The sequence below is a fragment of the Pleuronectes platessa genome, chromosome 16, assembly GCF_947347685.1.
Source record: "Pleuronectes platessa chromosome 16, fPlePla1.1, whole genome shotgun sequence".
NCBI lineage: Eukaryota > Metazoa > Chordata > Actinopteri > Pleuronectiformes > Pleuronectidae > Pleuronectes > Pleuronectes platessa.
Genome location: NC_070641.1, coordinates 12957225 through 12979545, shown reverse-complemented (window position 1 = coordinate 12979545; position 22321 = coordinate 12957225). Strand labels below are relative to the sequence as shown.

The following is a 22321-nucleotide window of genomic DNA, read 5'->3' as shown; positions in this document are numbered from 1 at the left end:
AGATTTTTGGAAGGACGTGGCCTCACACAGACACTCACTAGCCTGGGTTTGTCCCTGATGTACGTGACAGAGCATCTCAGTGAGTTAACAGAGGGAGGCAGGTCAGGTAGTTACACGAGAGACGGCGGCTTCAATGTGCTCCTCTGCATCCTGGCTGAGATGGCTGGTTGTCGTCCATAAGAAGGAGTCACTCAGCTGGCACGAAATCCCCGTAGCTCTGGAACCTTTGATCATCATGTCATTGTCCGCAGTGGTACACTCCAGGGACACCGCTTTCACATCATGAGACCGAGAGAGCTGCCCACAGCTCGACTTCTGATCCCCCTTGGTACACTGTGTGTAGGTGTGTGTGTACATGTAGGTTTTCTTTTTATGGTATCTGAGTGACAAAAAGAGCTTCATGATTATTGCTCATCTGTTTGTGTGTGTGTGTGTGTTCCTGTGTGTGTTGTAGGGAGAGAGGGTGATGGACACGGGCATGTTAAACATTAACTTTGTGCGTATGTTTGTGTCTGCGTGTGCATGAGTCACTTTCACAGGCTGCACCAGCTTTTATTGAGCTGGGACTCCGTATTTAATAGGCAGCCGAATACCTGTCTCTTCATCAGCTCTCCTGAGATCACAATAGTAACTGTCGTGTGAATCAGAATTCTCCACATTTTCCCAACGTCGGATCTTTGAAAACGCACTCTTCAAACAGGCTGGATGTGAGGCCTTTTCATAAGTGACTTTCCAAGATGAGCTCCACCATCCGTCCCCGGTGCGCCATAAACAAACGACAGCTACTCGCTAGCAGGAAAAGAAGGGAGGGAAAAAAAGGGAAAGCAGCTGAATGTGGAAGGCGGGAGGGGAGGAGGAAACAACTTGACAGGGCATCTTATCTTCACTGTGTTCTTCGCAGCTCAGGCTTTAAGCTGCTTGCTGAAAGGTGGAACATTGAATTCATGCAGCAGGTGTCGGGTTGCTATTTTTTTATTTATTTTTTTGTCTTTAACTTTTTTTCCCCAGCTGCTCTTGCAGAAAAAGGCTGAAGGAAAAACAGATACTATCCACAAGTCGACTCATTTGTGCTCTCATTTGTTTGGTGCAGAGCGCACACTCAAACTGTGCATACCTCTCGTCTTTGTGTCTCCTCGCGAATAAACACACAAATGGAGCTTGTCAAAGAGACAACACACACACACAAGCACAATATCAAAGGTCCAATCTGTATTCCAAACACTGACGAAAGGTTATTCCTGCTACCAGAAACAAGATGTGTTTAGTGTGACTTTTCCACTCGCACAAATTAAATTCTCTCAGAAATCTGCAGCTTGTGACTTTGCTGTAATATATCATTTATTTCTCTGACACCGAAAGGTCAAATTTTAAATCATTATTTTCCCTTTTTCTTCAAAAAACCTTTTAATTACATTTGACAAAACTAGAAGCGTATCTCCAGGCCCAACAGTCCCCTTCTCAAACCACATCTAAATTCAGTAGATCCGGATTTTTGTGTGAATTGGCACCAAATTGCACAAACTCATCTTTGCAACAGTTACAGAGAACTTCTTCACCACTTGTTTCCTTCCCTCTTCACACTTGCACACAGCCTCGTTTCCAGATGCCGTTTTGGTACATTCAGGGTTAATGAGTCGGTAACCAAGCTATTAATCAATACCCCCTGTTATCAGAGTAATAAATAACATCTCAACAACATTAGCGCCAGTAAACCTGACGCCTGCAGGGGTTCGATACCTCCAATATAGTTTTTTTTCTATTATTGACACTGCAGTAAAATATTTATTTATTTAGAGTTGCTGTGTGTTTTCCAAATGAAGCCATGTAAGTGTACTAAGAAGAAGAGGAGAATCCAGCTTGGGGCTGCCTAACATTGTCATCACTGAATTAGTTGTGGTTGACCTAAGGCACCTTGTTTGAAAGCTTATTTCATGGTCTAATTGTTGCTCATGGAGAATATTAAAGTAGCTGCGTGTCTGCTCACATCGAAAGGCCAAGGAGAGTGCTGCTGGTGAGCAAGGCTGTTGGTGTCAAAATACAAAATATTTTGGGCGTAAACCTCTCGCACTCTTCCCCAGAACATGTAAACATTTACACAGGGCCATGAGTCAATCCGTTTTCTCATGGCCTGATTTTTTTCTCTCTCTTCTTTTTCTCCTCCTCTTTCTGGGTCGTTCTCTATCGTCTCTTCAAATCCCCCTCACGCGGACTCTGTGTGTCTGTGTTGGTTTTACTGATCAGCCTTCCTGTTGCTGCAGAGGAACTGCGAGCAGTGAGATAAGGCGAGCACATGCTTGCATTTGGGGAAGTGGGGAGGGCAAGAGAGGACAAAAGTAACAGATACGGCATGAAGGTTACAATGCAAGTTATTTAGCAAATTAGCCGAGGTCATGGCAGGCCTCCTCTGAGCCGGCTGCTCTCAGCGGCAGCAGTGCAACTCGGCGGTGGAATAACCTATCGGAAGAGTTCCTTGTGAGGCTCCCAGTGCTGAGGAACAGAGGAATCTCAAAAAAAACCTGCACGGGCAAGGATTAAGGAGACCTGCATAAATCCAGAGAACAAACTGAGGAAGTGAGAGGAGGGGAACTGGAGCTTAAGCACCCAGGGCCTGAGGATCACAGCGCTGGATATGCATGTTGATGCACTTTGACTCCTCTGGCATGAGACACGTGGGGGCGCGGGACTAAAGGGAGGATCAGGGGCCTTGTTATTAGATCCTGCCCTGGTTTGAGGACAGGTTGCAGCACGTACAGCAGGTGCTGTGCTTCCCTCTGCCTCAGACGTGAGTCGACGCACTAAAAATGATGTGAGGGGGGGGGACTGCGTGGGAGAGGCGGCGGTCGAACTGAGCAGAGACAGCCGATATCAAGTGGAGGCTGAGGGAGTTTTCTTTCACTGGTCGGCTCCGGCAGGGCCAGAGCGGGCGGCGATGAGTCAGAGAAAGCTGACACGACAGATGAGGTTGTGGGAGAGTCCTGAGGGTCCGGAACCTGCGCCCTCTCTCACCTCGCCCCTGTCACCGGTCGATCAGCCTCGTGGACACGGTGGCTCTGCTTTGTTTCGGCGTATGAAACTGAACCGAAGTATTCAGGAGCACAGCCGCTCCTCGTTCTGTGTTTGCAGGTACAGTTCTGCATCCAAGCCACTGATCTGTAATTTAGCCTGCTCCTCACTAACCTGCCATTTTATATTTATTGTGTGTTTATAATGTGAAGGTAATATTACTCCCTGGAGAAGAATATGATCCCTGCACATGCTGCTATGACACTTGATGGGTGAGAATTTGGCGTGCTGCATTCACAAGACTCGGGTCTCATAATTACTCTCAAAGTTGTCAGGAAAAAAATATAATAAATTAAAAACAAGGATTAGAGTGTGCAGCTTGCAGAGGTCCCCCCTGGCAGACGTTTGTTTTTTTTCATTACTGAAGAAACTTGTTTAATGATAATGTGATCTGTCGCCATACAGTCATATTCAGCCTTCCGGGGGGAGAGGAGTGGCTCCTAATTGGCCAATTTGGAAGTAAATTCTAAAAATATCACTCTTCACACTTAATTTTAGAAGATGAAGTGAAAGCCGCTCACTAGCATGCTGGCAAGTAATGTCTAGGAGGAGCAGGGAGGTGCTGCGGAGATAAAAGTTATACTACATTAAAAATAGATGCTGCAGCGACACCGCAATGTGCTTCTCTATCTGCTCCTGTCGTCCAAACATTTGACTGCGGCAGGAAGGTGACGATTGCATATGAATATCTTCATATAGCAAACCCAGAAACTATTTCTAGCAGTTTTTCAATTTCCCCAATGGTTTCTGATAAATCGGCGTTTGTCCTGTCAATGCAAAAAGTGCAAAAGAAATTTTCGTCTCTGATACCAAACCCTCTTTAAATCGATAGAGACTTCATTTCCTTGCTGAGATATCGACTCTGTTATTTAATCTCAGAAAAAGATAGTGTGAGGTTGTTTTGAATCCAGGGCTTGCTGGAGGATTAAGGCTTCCATGACTGCAGGTGCTGGTTAAAAGGGTATGAGAGTAACTCGAGAAGCATGTTGCCGCGTCTCCTTTGGGTTAAGCTTGACTTTGGATCTGGCAGATTACTTTCTGCCTTGTGTTTTGGATTTAATGTTAATCAGGCATGTGCCGGTCCGATGCTGCGAGGACAGATGCTGAGCGGACTGATGCTGCGTTTGAAAAGGCAACACATCGATTCACAGCACAGCAAATGTCCCAAAACACTGGGCCTTAATCACCGCCACTGTTTGGATGCCAATATCCCCCTTGACTCTTTTCCTCTGTTTCCTGATGTTAAAAAAAACACCTCAATACTTTCTGGTGTCCAATAGGAGGTTGTTTTGTAAATCTAACCACTCGATCACTCTCTTCCTCAGACAGCTTTGGCTCGAAGAGAAGCCGGGGAGGATGCGGTTCATTTTGTTCACTTAATTTGCTCCAAAATATGACTAATTAGTAAAGTGTGATTCCCAAGGCACCTCGGTGGCAGTCTGCAAATCCAACAGCACTGCAGGGTGGCAGCTGTATGGGTTTAGTGCTGCGGCGTCTGTCACACATTTCTCTCTTCAACTTCCTCTCTCAGAAGCGGCTTGTGTTTGGGTGGTTTGGCGTTTCGTGACACATTTTGGTGTCACCATCAGATAAGAGCGTAAAAGACATGCACCTGACTGCCTCCCTGTCTTCTCTAACCCTTCAGCTTCGATTCGGAGAATGGTCCTTCGCCGGGTCGCAGTCCCATGGATTCGCAGGCGAGTCCTGGGGTGGTGCTCCATCCTTCCTTCCCCCAGAGTCAGCGCAGGGAGTCCTTCCTGTACCGCTCGGACTCCGACTATGACACGTCCCCCAAAACCATGTCGCGCAACTCCTCCGTCAACAGTGAGGGGTAAGCACGCAGCCATCGTCCTGGATCAATTACGCAGCTGAAACATGTTTTTTTTGCCTCTCATTCAGACACACACACATTTTCACGCACAGACATTATCCAAATCAACCCAGCGGTGGCTTTGATTGTAATTATGCAAGTTACATGCTCATGAAATCATGATTAACTGTTGTGCTCCGTTTCCTGGTTTGTCTTATGCAAAGTCCAAACTACTCCAAACCCTCCATTACTGTGTTTCAGGATGATTTCTCTGTTTTGATCCACATAGGTCTTCGTAAACACCCAGCTCGCAGACACAGCTTCTCATATAAACACTAATATCAAGCACCTCAGCTGCCCAGACCGCTCACATTCATCCCACTCCCCACTCTTTTTCCTTTTTTTTTCAAATCTCTCCTGCAGGCACGCCGAAGACATGATCGTCACCCCTTTCGCTCAGGTATGTTCTGCGCGCCTTTTCTGACAAGTCCATCCGCTGTCAAATTATTAGAAAAAGTGGCTAATAAGTGCAGTGAACTTGTTCCACCACTCCCCCCCTCCCTCCCCCCCCCCCCCCCCTCTTTCCCTCCTACGCTGTCCATCCATCCCCCAGGTGTTGGCCAGCCTACGAACTGTAAGAAGCAACTTCACCATCCTCGCCAATGTCACAACACCCACTAACAAGTCAGTATCATGCTGCCGAACACCCCTTCCCCCCACTCACACTCGTCACGACTGCCGGCTTTGTTTGCAGTGTGTGTTTTACTGATGTCTCTCTAGCTCCCGTGGGGGAACACTTTTGCCACCATGATTAACCAGTTTATCGTAATCAGACCGTGCTGAAGGAAAATATGATCTACATTATGTGGCGTCTCTCCGACTGGCGGAGGACTGAGTGCAGAAAGCACCGAGCCTCAGATGCATGTCCCTGACTCTATACTCAGACAACGCAGCCGGTCAATAACACAAAAAATGATTTTCCTTTGTAATGCAGTAGACAGTAGGAGCTGGAGTTGGCAGGCTTTTAGCTCCACGTCAATATGATAAATAAAGCACTGCACCACTGAATTAACAGCATCTATAATTATATGGTGTTGTGCCCTGAAAATGCCTCCTTCACTACACAATTATAGAACACAACGGTTATTTGAGAGGTGAGCACAGCTCAGGCTTTGTCCATGACTATTTTTGGATACTTCAATTTTTGAAGTGAAATAGGATAATTTCGCTCAGGAAATTAAGAATTAACACATTGCATTGTTGTCCAGTTTTCAACGACATTCACTCGTCTGTCTCTCTCTTGAAAATGTGTAACTGACATGAACATATTTCTATCTCCTCTCCGTGAGCCAAGCCTTTTGTTGCCTCACCCTGTGATGCTGAATGTGTGTTGAACCCCAGCAGGGGGCAGCAGTGTGTTATTCTCTTCCTAATGTAATGAGATGTTTGTCCACAGGAGGTCACCAGTGACAAGCCAACCCACTGTTCCCCAAGCTACACTCTCTGGTAAGTTGTCAGCTAATTAAAAACTCTGGGTCCAAACAGTCCCACAGTCCCCTCTCACAGATTTAAGGACATTCAGAGGCTCCCACGCTCCCCAAACGCATCACGAGCAGAGAAAACGACTGCAGAATATGAAAGAACATCATGTGGTCAGAGAATTGTTTCACTAAACATGTCACTGACATTATAGGAGAATGGGTAGTCATAAAAAAGTGCTGCTTAAGCTATAATATATATATATTTAAAGAAGAGAACAAACTTAGAGTAAATAGCATTTTATTTGCCAATAAATTAATTTCAACTCTCACTACAGTAAAAGTGAGAGAAAATGCTTTACAGGGATAGTGCACCCCACAATTAACATTCAGTCATTATCTGCTCATCACTATGTCGAAGGAGGGGTGAGTGAAGTGTTTGAGTTTCAGGAGTTTAGGGGTAAACAGTGTTGCAGCAAGATCTAATACAATTAGAGTAAAAGGTGACCGCTTCTTCAAACATATAAAAACAACAGATTAGATCATAACATGCCTCCATACTTCTCCTGAGGTGTCATCCAAGTGTCCAGAAGCCCTAACATTCAGATTCAACTCGTAATGGTGTCATTTACACTATTCTTTTTGCCGTGTGTGGATCCCAGTGGACATTTAGGCTTAAAACAGGGTGTAAATGACACCTTTTCGAGTTGAATTTGAATGTCAGGGCTTACAGACACTTAGACGACACCAGAGGAGCAGCATGGAGCCATTTTATCTGTTGTTTTTATACGTTTGAAGAATTGGTCACCATTTACTTCAATTGTATCCCATTTGGCTGCTATGCTGTTTACCCCGGAGACTCCAAAAGTGTTTTGTGGACTCAAACACTTCAACCACGGAAACATATCATTGTTATCACACTAAAATGTAAATACATTTTAGTGTAAATAACTTTTAGTGGGATAACTATGATATTTTGAATTGAGTTATATTTTTGTTTAACTCACAAAAATAGGCACATGGTAGTGTGATGTCAAACCCATTGTTGTAGCATCAGAAATATTAAAGGGCCCATATTGTGTCAAAGACATTTCCTGGCGTTTTATTGTCCGTAATGACTTGAAGGGGTCAATAGGGACCCACAAGTCACTTCACAGACTGTTTCACTCAGTCAATTCTAAGAAATATGTTATGGAAAAGACTTGTTTCATACTTCCTCCCCTTTATGAGTCATAGGGGATCGGACTCCTCTCTCAGCCCCACCCAGCCGGTACCAGTCCCGCCTCCGAACCCACCAGCCCCGCTCCCAGTCACCTCCACCAACACCACCCATCCACACTGAAAGCGACACCAACCAGACTTGTTGCTTAGCTAGCAGCTTGTTAGCTCCCACAGGCTAACCACGACAAACAACATCCGTGCACATTCCTCCTAAGAACATTTTTTTAAGTGCTGTGTAGGTGTGCTCACTACGGAGTAAAGTCTACGTTACTTCGTATTGAAACTCGGTACTGTAACTCGGGACGTGACTCGTACATTGGCCGACTGTCCTGTTGAAACTTGAACAAACCTTAGGACGGTGTAACTTACAGTCAGCCAATCAGATGAAGTTTTTTTTATTATCAATCAGTTTTACAGTTAAAGCTATCTAGCTTAGAAATAAACGAAAAAGTTTGCACTATTTGTCTGATTATAAGTTAGAGGTAACATGTCTCATGTTTCAGTTTTGTTGGTGGATTTGCCCCTTCACTGTTTTAATCACTAGCTGAAGCATATTTTCCCCAAAGGAGCATTTCAAAACGCATTCACTGTTTTACTCAACAGTGGAAACTCAACTCTTAAATTGTAAATTCAGTTTGTGTCGATTTACTGAGCTGCACAACGGAACCTTAACACCCACATATCATATTTTATCATGTGGTCACTGTTCTGTTCCACTGTTGTGCTCTTTCGCTCCTGCTGGTTTATATATGCTGTATATTGTGTGTGTCCTTCCCAGAGGAGACATACCAGCAGATGGCTCGGGAGACTCTGGAGGAGCTGGACTGGTGTCTGGACCAGCTGGAGACCGTTCAGACCCACCGCTCCGTCAGCGAGATGGCCTCCAACAAGGTGCACACCTGTCCACACACACAATCGTGTATTTTCCTCCCCCCTCCACCTCAGTGTTAACTCAACATAGTTTCCCAGATGAACCGACTTTCACCATGAACATCTAAATATTTGATTTCAATATTTCACCACGACATGAGAAAGGATTTCAATGGGCTGCAGCTTTGCATAAATATATGCTAACTGCCTGTTTAAGAAGATACTCAGTGGTGAATACACAGCTCCACCATATGGAGGTGGAGCAAAAAAAAAATAATCGATCTGCTCTTGAAGTCATCACGTGCTGGGTTGTGCATTAGCAGCAGCAGGTGTTGAGAGAATTTTTCCTGGGTTTAGTTGCAGCCTTGTGGTAGTAATTGCATTGGTAAATAATTAATGTCGGCTGTACCCCATATGTGGTAAAAACCATCTTGGTAAACTAAATTGACAAATATTATTGGTTAAGCGCTTGTGGTCGCAATGACGCGCAGAGAGGTTGGATTTTGATGCATTCTTTATCACAGCACACCTACATGCCTGTGTGTGTGTGTGTGTGTGTGTGTGTGTGTGTGTGTTTGTGTGTGCGCGCACATGGGCAAGCTCTGTATGCATTTGTACAGTATTTGTGGAGGCATTGGGAAAGGAGAGAGAGAGGGGGGAGGGAGAGGGATGGTCTGTGGGTGGGGAGGACATGAGAGGGAGGGGGGACTGGTCCTGATGCTGATGTCTCTGCTGTAACCTTGGTTGCTATCGAACAGCAGCAGGGTCTGCCCTTCCCTTTTAGTCATTGGCCTAACACTCTGACCACGAGCCATGTGGTTTGGGCAACAACCAATGACATAGAGGCAATGCTCCTTTAATAGTGCTCGGTTTTAAAGACACAGCGCTGTATACCTTTTATTCTCGACATCCTTCCCATATTGCACTCCACTGTTTATTAATGGTGTTATTCGTATAATCAGGCTTATGATGACAGCACTGTGGGACATATGACAGTGGAAAGCTTTGAGGACATCATTTGTGTCCGGGTGCTTTTATGTGTGTGAACATACAATGTGCAAAGAGAAGTCTCCTGGGGTAAACAGAGTCTCTGTGAATATGTCACTGCCTTTTAGCAGCCACAGCTAGGCTGCTGAAATCCTACGCACTGTGCCAACATGGAGGTACACACATGAATATTCCCACTCAGTCTCTCACTCTCACTCACACCCTCGCTCACACACATCTTTCCGACAGACGTACATGCTGTCTAGTCGCACATGCGCACTCGGGCTCGGAGCGGAGGCAAGCACAGACACACACACACACGCACGCGCCTGCAGCCACACTGCCTGATTAGCTTGCGAGAGCTGTCTACAGCATCCAGGGAAATGGCGCAAGAGGCACAGAATTGGAGGAGGAACGGCAGCCTAAAGCGGCAGGATTAGACCTCTGGCATTTTGGCCAGCTGAGGCATGGATTGACTGGGAGCAGGTCAATGGGCTACAGAGCTATCAGGACGCAGCCCGACAAACTATGGACTGACTGAGTGTTGCTGAGATCGGTGAGAGGCGGCACAGACAGGGTTGATGCACGGGTAGGACTGGGCCGGGCCTCTGGATCCGTACCGTGGGGGAGGGGCAGTCGATGCAGGGAGAGGGAGCGTGTTTTTCCAGACCACAGCTCTGGTGTGATTCTTCAGCCTGACCGTCTGCTACAGGCCTGCCAGCACCCCTCTCTGTCTCTTTCTCTCTCTTCCTCTCTCATCCTCTCCATCCTTGTTTTCCTCCTGCTCTCATCATTTATTTCCCTATTTTTCCCTTCCCCGATGTTCCTGCTGCCATCCAAGCTCTCCTCACCTCCATCGGTAGATACCCCATTCCTCTGTATGCTCTGCCATCACCCTCTCCTCAGTCCTCTCACCTCCATCATTTGAATCTTTTATTACTGTTTGTCAAGCAGCACAGTTCTCACAACATCATTCATTCGTTTACATCTCTCTCACATTCCCTCTCCTCCCCTCCATTGGCTCCTCTCTGTGCCCTTCAGACGGTCCCTCGCTCCCTCTCCCCCTCTGTTTCCCTTCATCTTCCCTTTTTCGGCTCCCATCCACCTCTACCCTGCAGTGACTGTAGATTTGGGTCAGTCTGCTCAGCAAATGGGATGAGATGTAGTCTCCAAAGCAGCCGGATCCAGGGGGCTCCTGGTCTGCCCATCAGGGGGACCCTCATCTTTGGACCACACTGAGGCTGGAGCCTGACTGTGGACTGACTGGGTGGCTGGCTTTGGGGTGCTGCATGTAGGCAAGGACAGTCTGCACCAGCAGCCCCTACCCTCACCCCCTTCCCCTGTTCCTTCGCCCCCTCTTCGGGGCAGCCGTCACTCTGGAGTGTCCCGGCTTGACTGGCTGTGGCCTCTCCACACACACCCGTACGACACCCTCATGCCACTGGGGCACCTGCACCCCCAACCCGCTCCACTACCGCACCTCCTGCCTGTGCCATCGGCCCAAACCCCCTACTACCCTAAACATGGGTGTGGTGGAGGCCATTGACCCGATGCAATCATCCTGCCCCTCGCCTGTACCAGGGGGCTACAGGCTGCCCCGCTCCTCCAGCTACAGCCCCCTGGAGGGGAGGGCTCGGGCAGAGCTGGACCTTGGTGCAGCGGCTGGAGGGGTTCTGGAGGGGGGTGGGACAGCAGCAGAGCGCAGGACGCCCTTAGTGGACCTGTTCTGTGAGACCTGCTCCAGGCCCTGGCTCATCGGCTGGTGGGACCAGGTAGGGCTCGGAGAGCTTGCAGAGGGCAAACAAGGCCTGGCAGTGGCCATCTTGGATAATATACTGTGGAGGCTACATGTGCAAACAACTGATAAACTAACTACTTTTACTCTTACCTGTCTTTTTCTTAATCCAACAGTGATAGTGTCCGTTTGAATGTTTTTAAGGGAGGGTCTCAGAAGATGTTGCATGGGAGTTCACTTCATTAGACACTGATTTGATGTTGGGACGGATGGTGTTGTGTGTCAGACAGTGGATTTGTGAGAAACTGTAGAGCAGATTATTTGCGAGCGTGTTTGTTTACAGAATTTAAACATGAAACGCAGGAACAGGGAGCTGTGGTAGCAGTACAAGAGTTTATTAACTCTGCTCAGTGCTTCTATATTACAGCAGCACTGTAAACAAAAACACAATATTAATCTCAGTGCTCCTCTTTCCAAAACTCATACACACCAAGCTGCTTACAGTCTAAGAAACAGCTGTGGGACTCTGTGATGTTTAGTCCAGCCGTCTTTACTGCAGGTACATTGCAGTGTCACATAATGTCCGTTTCCGTCCTCCACACCTGCGTCCCACATCCCTCTATCTTTCTCATGCTACCCTGAGGCTGGCCTCAATACAGGCTTAAGGAGGCAGAGTGTGTAGTGTGAGGACATGCTTATTGTCTCAGGACTGAGGGGCTGTTTCTTTATTTTCCAGTTTACTTTAGGTGTGAGAACATAAGAGTATTTTTAGGTATGTCAGATTTCTATCCGTTGGGTTACCAAAACAATGTTTCATCTCCATCTTTTACCTTTGTCCTTTTACTTGTCTTTTTTCATTCTGAATCATATTGTGGAAGTTATAGTTGAGTAGGTCACATTTTAGCCTGTGTGCATATATATTCGCATGTTTTTCATGAACATAGTTAGACGACAAAGCCCTCCTGGGTCCCTCACTTATTCACGTGTATGAGTGTGTGTGTCCGTGGTCATGTCTCTGCAGCATTCGCATGTTTGCTTCATTAGTCAGTGTCAGAGGAAGAGTGTTGTTTGTCCTGGCACTCGGACTGGCACTGTGGAAGTGTTGGTTGGCAGCTATGACTCAGCGTTACAGCATTAGGGAAGGAAGGAACGGGAGACTGTGAGAGAGAAGAGGAGGAGGTTTGGTCTGAGCCTGATGCCGAAGTGTGCCACTATACTGATCTAGATTTCCTGGCTTCTCATGACCCTACGGCTTCTACAATTTGTTGTCAGAGGAACTATTCGCATTGCCTATCATATAATGAGCTTCTGGCTGAAAAGGATGGATGCCAAAAAAAAAGGGATAACTGACAGGAAAAGAGGGAAAGGCAGTGGGAGCCCATGCAGTGTGTGAAACGGTAGAGAGGCAAAGTTGAGCCTGTGACAGAGCAGGATTTTGGTGCTCGGGGGCAGTAGTGGAAAGTGTTGTTTACCTTGAGAGGGTGGGAGGAGCAGATGTAAGCAACAGAGTGGCGTAGAGAGGAAGGCAGTGGTAGAGGGGAGGGTTGACCTTGGCAAAGGTCATAGACACCTGCCTCCTGCCTCAGATTGTCACCCAAGCAGCCACCGCTCTCACATCAAGCTGAAGGATTGACTGTGAGGAGGCAGTTGCCACGGCAACCGCTCCCGTTGCCATGGAGATAGCTATGTGTGAAAGATCAGTCAGTAGGACACAGACAGAGGGGTCTTGTCCGGATCGCATTGTGCCTTAACATGAGTTGAGCGACGGAGAACTGTCGAGCCTCCGTAGATTTATCTATAGATACAAATAAAAGCTGAAAAATCTGAGAGAACACTCAGGAGGACAGTTTTCTGTCTGCAGGGATAATGCATTCGCTTAATCACATTTGTGTCTGTACTGCAAGGACCTGCCGACTACCTGCTGATGATTTCCATAGCAGATGTATAGAGAACAATTCATATAATGATGCCATGTTACAGTAGCATATCAACACATGCAATCTAAATGCAAGCACAGGATATTGAGGTATTGAACATTATGTTCTCATCTGAGACAAAGAGGAGGCATGATTCATATTTGATTTGCTCACTCTTTAGTGAATAGATCCAGGCTGAGGGTGATAATTTATGTTCTCATGTTTGAATCACAGAAATGTTTTTGTTTTTTCAATGCAAATTGAATCTTCAGTCCAACTTGTGAAGGTTAAACACCTGTCTGTAACCGTTGATGCTTTTTTATTCTTTGCAACTGCTGTTCAAGGTTCTCACTGTCTCTGTCCTTCCCCCCAGTTCAAGAGGATGTTGAACAGGGAGCTGTCCCATTTGTCAGAGATGAGTCGCTCAGGGAACCAGGTGTCGGAATACATCTCCACTACCTTTCTAGGTAAATCAAACCTGCCAGACATTTGTATCCATCCACCACAGCATGTACCCTTATAGCTTTGACCCAAGGTCACGCACAATCCTCCCACAAGTCTCCATCCTGGCTGACCTTTGACCTTTGATCTTTTCTAGATAAGCAGAATGAGGTGGACATCCCGTCCCCGACCTTGAGGGAGCGGGAGAAGCCCATGTGTCACATCAGCGGTGTGAAGAAGCTCACGCACAGTTCCAGCCTTTGCAACTCCACCATGCCTCGCTTCGGTGTGAAGACAGAACATGAGGATGCATTAGCCAGGGTAAACCGATTGAAAAACCACCTATCAGACGCAAGTTAAAACATACATATGGAGACATTCAGCCATACTGTAAGAACACTGCATTTTCAAAGGACAGGGACAATGTATTTCCTGTTACCTTACTCCACCCATCCATCCATCCAACTTTCCATCTAGGTCCGTCATACACATGTTTACATCTTTTACCCTACATTTTTCCACAAGCTTAAATGTCACATGCATCTTTCTGACATAGAGTCTGAGTTTTCTCCTTCTAGAATCATCATGGTACAATTTTCTGCATAAGGAGAAACCAATTTTGTCACAGGCAGGACCCACAGCACGCCAAAAACATCGCTCTGGCCATTAAAGTTTCATGCAATCTCCTCTAACCTAACACAAACTGCTGGAATGTTGTGCTGATGTGGGCCATTGTTGTCCGTTGTGCCTTCAGGAGCTGAGCGACTTGAACAAGTGGGGCCTTAATATCTTTCGTGTGGCAGAATTCTCTAATAACAGACCCCTCAGCTGCACAATGTTTGCCATTTTCCAGGTGAGTGAGAGAAACCAGGCTTTGGATTATACAGTAGCCTATAACATGTATCTTCATTTATCTGCGACCATGACCCCCCTGTGGACTTTCCCCCGGTGCAGGAGAGAGATCTATTGAAGACCTTTCGGATCCCAGTGGACACATTTGTCACCTATGTAATGACCCTGGAGGACCACTATCATGCCAATGTGGCTTACCACAACAGCCTCCATGCTGCAGATGTCACTCAGTCAACACACGTACTGCTGTCCACACCAGCTCTAGATGTAAATACCTCTACTGGTTTTTCCAATGACCAACACACCAAATGCACGGATCACCTCACGTGCACATAAATACCAGCCCCCCCGCTGCAAAAAAACTGTTATGCTGCAGTTCTGATTGTTTTTGTCTGTTCTCTGTCAACGCTCTCTGACAGGCGGTGTTCACTGATCTAGAGATTCTAGCTGCGTTATTTGCCGCTGCCATCCACGATGTGGATCATCCAGGAGTGTCCAACCAATTCCTCATAAACACCAGTGAGTTGAAATGAGATTAAGAGACCTACAATGTACTAAAATAGAATCACTAAATACTAGTTATGTACATTTTTTTTGATGGATTATATTAAAGCAAAATAAAATAATTAGAGTGAAATAATGATGGATTTAAAATCTGGCCTTAAGATGATTTTATATATTAGATTTGTTATGTTTGCCTAATTTAGAGTGAGAAACACTTATTTAACATTTAAAAATGTTTGTTGTGTGAATTGTGGCTTTTCAGTTGTTCTAACTGGAGATGCACGTCTGTCTGGATTCTAATCTAATCTGCACATTTATGAACAGTTTCCGCCACTGTTTCTGGTGATGAGAGCATTCTGATGATGACGACAACAATGTTGTATTGTGCCTCCCTCAGACTCAGAGTTGGCCCTCATGTATAACGATGAGTCTGTGTTGGAGAATCATCACCTAGCTGTGGGCTTCAAGCTGCTGCACGAGGACAACTGTGACATCTTCCAGAACCTCAGCAAGAGGCAGAGACAGAGCCTGAGGAAACTCGTCATCGATATGGTGAGTGTCGTCCATTCACTTGTTCTGTATCGCGGAGATAACCCCCCCATCCACGGAGTGACAACAAAAAACAACATACCTGGACGGACAACACCTGGATCTGTTCCACACTGTCAAATTGCCTACCCCACCCCACTGTCTAAGTGCCCCTGAGCAAGCCACCTTACTCCCCTAACACCTGCTCCCGGGGCGCCGTGCATGGCTGTCCACTGCTCTGTGTGTCCTCCTGTGTACACCAGATGGGTCATAGCAGAAAACAAATTTCCCCCCTTGCATGTCGTGTGTGTGTGCATGTGTGTGGGACAATAAATGTATCTTATCTTATCTTATCTCCTCACTTCTCATCAGCTGCTCCTTAACTCTCTATCATCTTCTACCACCCAGCTGTTTTTTATACCACTGTCCCTTTATTTGTAAGCAAGATTACAAAAATAATAATAAAATTCCACAAAACTTGCTGAAAGGATGCGTTCTGGGTGATATTTATTAAATTTGGGGGCAGATCCAAGACCTTTTACTCTTTCTTTAACATTGTGAGATAGGGCGTGTTACAGAAATGTCACTGTTTTCCAAGGGATTAATTCATGGATCTTGATGAAAATATAATCCGCCACATTTAGGGAAATAAGTTCTATGAGTTTGTGACATTTGGTGCAGCTTGATTGAATTTAAGGGGACTGTTGGGCCTTAGCGTTGGTATGCGCTCGTCTAAGTGCCACTCTAGTTTCTCTAATGCATTCATATCAATCTCCCCTCTCTCCAGGTTTTGGCAACAGATATGTCAAAACACATGAGTTTGTTGGCAGATCTCAAGACGATGGTGGAAACCAAGAAGGTGACAAGTTCTGGAGTACTGCTGCTAGACCACTACAATGATCGGATACAGGTGAGATGTCATACATTTTGCGGTTTAGCAAATGTTCTGAGTCAGTTGCAAAGCACTGGAATGGTATGGGCAATTAATTCAGAGTGCTATAAAATCAAAAAAGGGGTCTTGTGAAAATTGGTACAAGACCCAAGTTTGAATATATATATAGAGTGAAGGGATCGGTTTGGATAAGCCGTAAATAAGCCTTTTCGGGTGAAGGTTTATTTTCGTTTCTGTGTGGCTCCTGTGGAATCTTTGTTGGATACAGCCTGTGCATGGGAGACATGACCTTGTCATCATTTATGTGCCCCTCGTCAAGATGTCATGCTATGGCTATGCAGGGAACATACAAACCAGAAGAAGCTGTATCTTCATGAATGAGGCTAACTGCTCGGAGATTACAAGGAGTTGAACAATGCTGTATCGGATTTAACTCTCTGTTACAAATCTGTAGAATTAAGGCAGAGATATTTATGATGGAGGGGTGGGAGTTGGTTGTTTTGACAATGAAGAAATAGAGGAAGTTGTGTTGGGAAAGAGCTTTTCGGGATTGAGTTGGAAGGACTGTGAGGTGATCTATTGTACCTGGAGTTGTATGTTTATTTTCCTATCTTTATTCAAGAGCATGGTCTTTCGGATTGAATGCAGGGCTTATTTATTTTGTAATGCTCTCACTTGCACTCATATATTTTGTTGCTTGTTGCTTCTCCTGCGGTCCAGCTCTTCTCTTTGCACTTACGCTGCTTTTGTGTGCATGTGAAACGTCTGCTCTCAGATTCCTTCTCTGCTCTCGTTCTTCTTCTTCTGCGTTTGGATATTGTTGCGCAACAGGTCTGTCAAAGTTCCCCAACCAATTGTGATGACGAATGGAACTGCTCTGCTCGCGGTTCAGTTACCTTTGCTGTTGGTATTGTTTCTATAAAATACAGAGTAAAAAATAAACATTGTGGTGACTGCTTTTTTGTTTATAGTTGCTAGCAAATGTTTTCCCATAACTTAACAATCCTAAATGCGATCCTTTATTCAGCTGCTCCATGTTGACCAGGGACTCTTGCTCCATGAAGGTGTCATTGTTTTTGTTTTTGTTTTTTTAAAAGATCCAACTTTTCATTATCGTTGATTTTGGCGCTTCTGTGGACAAAAGTGTTTACACTGTCACCTGTCTTAAAAACATCGGCCGTGACAGCATGTGCATTTGTTCTGTGAAGTTGGAGATGAACAGACTCAGGAGAGCTGGTCACGTACTGGTCAGTCTTTAATATAGCCTTAAGCCTTGCGCATAGCCCGGCTCTCAAAGAATTGCATTGGTCATCACTACACCTTGCATTCTATTGGCTGGGGAATTTTGACAGACAGGTTGCACAAAATAAACTTAGAGTACACGTTCTCCACCATCATCGAAGCAGTGGGAGACAAATTTAAGACAGCGTAAAAACAGTAAAGTCGATTTTTGAAAATTACGAACTTTGAGCGGAAACTGAAGGAAGGGGCAGGAGGAGAGGTGGGGGGGACTAAGCCTCCTAATTTTAGAAACACAGGCCTGGATTTTATTCAAGTAAAGAACAGCATAAGGCAAATAATCCTTGTACATATCTGAATACAGGACGGTGTAGGGTGTTCACAATGATGCTAAAACAGCAGTATGTGTGTTTTGCAGGTTTTGAGGAACATGGTGCACTGTGCTGACCTGAGCAATCCTACGAAGCCCCTGGCCGTGTATCGACAATGGACGGAGAGAATCATGGAAGAGTTCTCCAGGCAGGGAGATAAGGAGAGGGAGCGAGGGATGGAGATCAGTCCCATGTGCGACAAACACACAGCATCTGTGGAAAAGAGCCAGGTGAATGATCTGCACTGAAACACGCAACAGGATATCTGTTAATGCTGAAGGTGGGGCGATAAGTCCAGCACAGAGAGTGATCCATCATCTCTGATCACAGCAGTCACCCTCATACATTTTAATGCCGATTTGCAGCATTTGAAAATGACACCCCTGTGCTTTAGTTGACATGTGAGTGATACGCTTCTTCTCTTGATTCAGGTGGGATTCATCGACTACATTGTCCACCCGCTGTGGGAGACATGGGGCGACCTGGTGCACCCCGATGCCCAGGACATCTTGGACACTCTGGAGGACAACAGGGACTGGTACCAGAGTAATATCCCACAAAGCCCCTCGCCACCTCCTGTTGACAAGGATCTGAACGTCTGCATGGACAAGTTTCAGTTTGAGCTCACCCTTGAAGACAGTTCTCCGATAGATCAGGGAGACGAGGGTGACAAGCCCACACCAAACCACGTGGTGCAGGTCATTCAGGCAGAGGAGGAGGATAAAAAAGAAGAAGAGGAAGAAACAATGGCTGTGGAGGAAATTGAGGACACAATAGAAGAAGAAGACGAGGTGGCGATGGATGAAGAGGAGGTGGGGGATGAGCAGGAGGAGGAACTGAAGACTCATCTGGAGGTGACATTGGAAAAGGAGAGACTTTCTGACACAAGTCCTGTAGAGGAAGACGAGGATTCTTCTTCACAAGCTGAAGATACATGAGTTCTGCTCCTGCATCTCCCTCCTCACTTGCACACATTAACTTGTTTATCCTTTCCATGGCCAAACCAAGAACAAATAAGACTGCAATGACAATACAGACCTTTAAATATATTTTTCAAAAAGGGAAAAATAAAAAATCGCTTAAAGAGAAGTTAATTACACAGCAACTGTAGATTTGGAGCGGCGACAAGTCCTTCGGCATATTTTCACGATGAACTTTGACCTGAGGGGAATTTAGAGGAGCATTATCGAAGGGCAACTGAAGACGGCGTAGCACTCTGGGACTGGAAATGCACACACATAAACACACATGAAGTGACATACGCACATATGAGACACAAGAGCAGGAGTCACAAAGAACACATCAATGCAATGTGTGTGTGCCTGCATTTGTCATGCGGGACAATGTAGTCCATATGTACACACACACACACACTTGACTGTATGTTTGTATGTGTGCATTTACATGAGGGACACTGATCAGTAAAGAATCTCTTTGGAAAAAGCCATCTCTTAACGAAGTATTAACTAGTGTCAGTCAGTATTAGTAATTCATGTTTGTTAGAATCTCAACAGAAACCGTTCTCCTCAGAAAAGCCACAGTCCAAGTGACTTTTTTTTTTTCCATTTCTGTCGGAAAGAAAAAATTCGAGAATCCACAGAGTTGGAGGAGGAAGAGGAGAGAGGAAGAAATACAATTTAAGGAAAGGAAGATGCTGCGACGAAGGGGCCTCCAGGTCCCATACCCCTTTTCCCTTTACGAGGAGAGTGCTACTGGTGCAAGATGGCTCTGTGCCTTTCTGAAACACCAGCTTCCTGATTGGAGCTGTCGTGAAGCAATGCATTGTGGGACAGGAGTGTCTGATTTTTGTTGTCATTTTTGATTGTCTCTCGTTCAAGATCTCTCTTTATTGTTCATAGTATTGTGGTGTGTATCTCACACGTACAGTTTCTGTGGTGACATGTTTTACGCTGTAAGTCTTCCTTTCGTTGCTCTTCTGGTGATACAATAACTCAGAACTCTAGATGCAGAGCAATCACTACCATCACCACCACAGCCCCCCAGTGGACTCTTTCCAGCTTATGGTTCTTTCTTATTAGAATGATTTTTTTTTTTACTTTCTAATAATAAGCCATGAGATGCTTGGAAGCATAAGTTTTGCCTATTTTCTATTTAGCACTTGCTTAATATGTTGAAGGGATATTTAATTATTTCCTCAGCAGAACAAATCTCCACTCACTCGCTCATCCCACATCCCACTTGCACTCGTGCGTTCACGTCTCCTCATACCCAAACAGTTCTCGCCAAAGTAAAGGATGAGAAACATCGGTGCGTGGAGTGATTTGAAGGAACGCTGAAGGCAGAATGTCAGGGAAAGAAAGCGTGACACGGCCAAAAGGAGGTCTGAAAGTCCCTCAACATCCTTGTCATGTTTGATGCTTTTTTGCCTTAATGTCAGAAGCAGGATTCATACCTGCGAGTATGTAGATTTCTAAGATATATAATAGATATCCCAGTATATTTATATCACGTCTGTATATTTATTTCTGTGAGTATCAGTGAGTCTATACACGATGTATCCAGCATTGCATTCAGAGGGGAAAGGGAAACATTGCTGCCAATTAGTTGTAATGTTGTTTCTGTGTTTGGGTTTTGTTTTTATCAGGATGGTGAAATGACGACGACGGTGAGTTTTACAGGTGATGAAAATGAATATGGACGTCCTTTTGTTTGGAATCTGACCAGATATTCATTCACTGACGTGATGGAGTTAAGGCTTGTGTGAGTCTGTTTGCGTGGCTGGTTGTGTGTGTGGTCATGAGTAAGCGGGTGAGTTACAGAAAGAGGTGGCAGGACGCTGAAGGTGTTGTCATATGTGTTGTGTGCATTCACTCCCTGGCATCAGCACATGTCTTCGAACGGTGTTTATAGGGTCCGATCAGCACAGATTAAATAGGTCACAGTCTGTTTAGGTGTTTGTTTTCTCACAGGGTAAGACTATTAATAATTATTGTTAAGAACATGAGTGTGGATCTTTAGAGGGTAAGGGCAAGTTCCTGCAGGTCAGAAACTGAGCTCATCTGAAGACGCCACAGCTCGGTGCAACAGTAGCCTGTGTGTTTGACCTGCTCCGTCGCAGGATGGAGCAGAGCTGCGGGGCCACCACACAGGCTTTCTACTGGTGGAATGGGAATCCAGGATTACTCTTGCAGTCACTAAGAATAAAAAAAAGATTCCCGTATGCATCAGCCTTTTACTTTTAACGATGTTGCTTTGTTTTTGTGGCTTCTTGTTCTGTCATAAGCTATAAAAACATTAATATTGAATTGCCATACAAACACGATACTGTAGCAATTGTTTCTTATTAAGAAAAATTATTCAATTGATTGATTGCTGCCATTCTTTTTAAATGATGAAAAGAAAACCATGGGAAGTGTTTTCTTTGAACAGTTTGTGTACAGTTTATTTTTATATCATTCTGGTGGATGGTCTGGAAAATGAATCACGTGTTTATGACGATAATAGCTATAAGCATTACCACTCTTGTACATAATGTAATATTGGATTGTAAATTATAAATTTATCCAAGTCCTAATGATTGAAAAATAACCACTTGAGGTTGTTGAGTGAAACACTGAAGCACTGCAGGCCACATCCTCACGTTTTCATTCGTTCTATTTTTGCTCACTTGTTCCAACATTCTGTCACTTTTTTTTAAATTGTGCACATTTATTGTTAAAAAAATGAATCCCTTTGTACCAGCACTTTATTTCGTCAGGTTTTGAGGCAGACAGTGTGGGACTGGGTTTGCTCATTGGCACAGTCACTTGTTGATTCTCTCCCATTGGGCCAAACCACAAACCCTCATTGTGCAGCAGTCAACGTTGACCCCTGTCTAGAGGCATAATCAAACAAACTAGTCCTTCTCTCCTTATCATCCAAGTGAGATTGAACTTCTTTGTCTGATAAAGTCAAACGCAGGCCGATGGAGTCACATACGATGTGACGTGTTCAAATAGATAAATGTGTCCTTATTTGACTCTGGACTTCACCTCTGTTTCTTAGTAACTTTAATTACTAGCCTGAGAGCCTCAATGTCCGTCCCATGGTGGCCTAACGAGCTGGTTCCCATCGGGGCTGCTGTCAGCTCCTTGTCGCAGACTGACTCCCTCTGAGAAGAAATCTCTGGGCTTTAATTCATGTGTTTGTTCACAAATAAGAACGATTATTCAAGGGAAAAAAACTACATGAAATGATTGTAATATTTGTAAATGATCTTGCTGTAATGTGTAAAATGTGTCCAAGTTATTTTTTATTATATTATTTTTATGAAAGTTTTTTTCCTCTTGACAGAGCTGAGGTGTCATTTTGTGAATAAATGCATTTAATAAGCAAACATCTATATAAAAAACTATTAAAGTATATCAGTATATTTTTCTTTTATTTCACTGTTCAGTACTGTAAAGTGTGTTAA

General features: G+C 45.0%; 1 protein-coding gene across 1 annotated transcript; it reads left to right on the top strand.

Moving 5' to 3' along the window:
* The first annotated feature begins 2112 nt into the window (after nucleotides 1-2112).
* On the top strand, nucleotides 2113-20523 carry pde4a (phosphodiesterase 4A, cAMP-specific). The gene is made up of 15 exons (XM_053442808.1): nucleotides 2113-3123; nucleotides 4709-4894; nucleotides 5297-5333; nucleotides 5487-5557; nucleotides 6330-6379; nucleotides 8351-8463; nucleotides 13454-13547; nucleotides 13679-13842; nucleotides 14276-14374; nucleotides 14476-14640; nucleotides 14793-14892; nucleotides 15275-15429; nucleotides 16193-16315; nucleotides 17955-18137; nucleotides 18339-20523. Exons 1-15 carry the CDS (start codon nucleotides 2930-2932, stop codon nucleotides 18843-18845), a joined length of 2241 nt encoding a protein of 746 aa, XP_053298783.1. The 5' UTR covers nucleotides 2113-2929; the 3' UTR covers nucleotides 18846-20523.
* Nucleotides 20524-22321: the final 1798 nt, after the last annotated feature.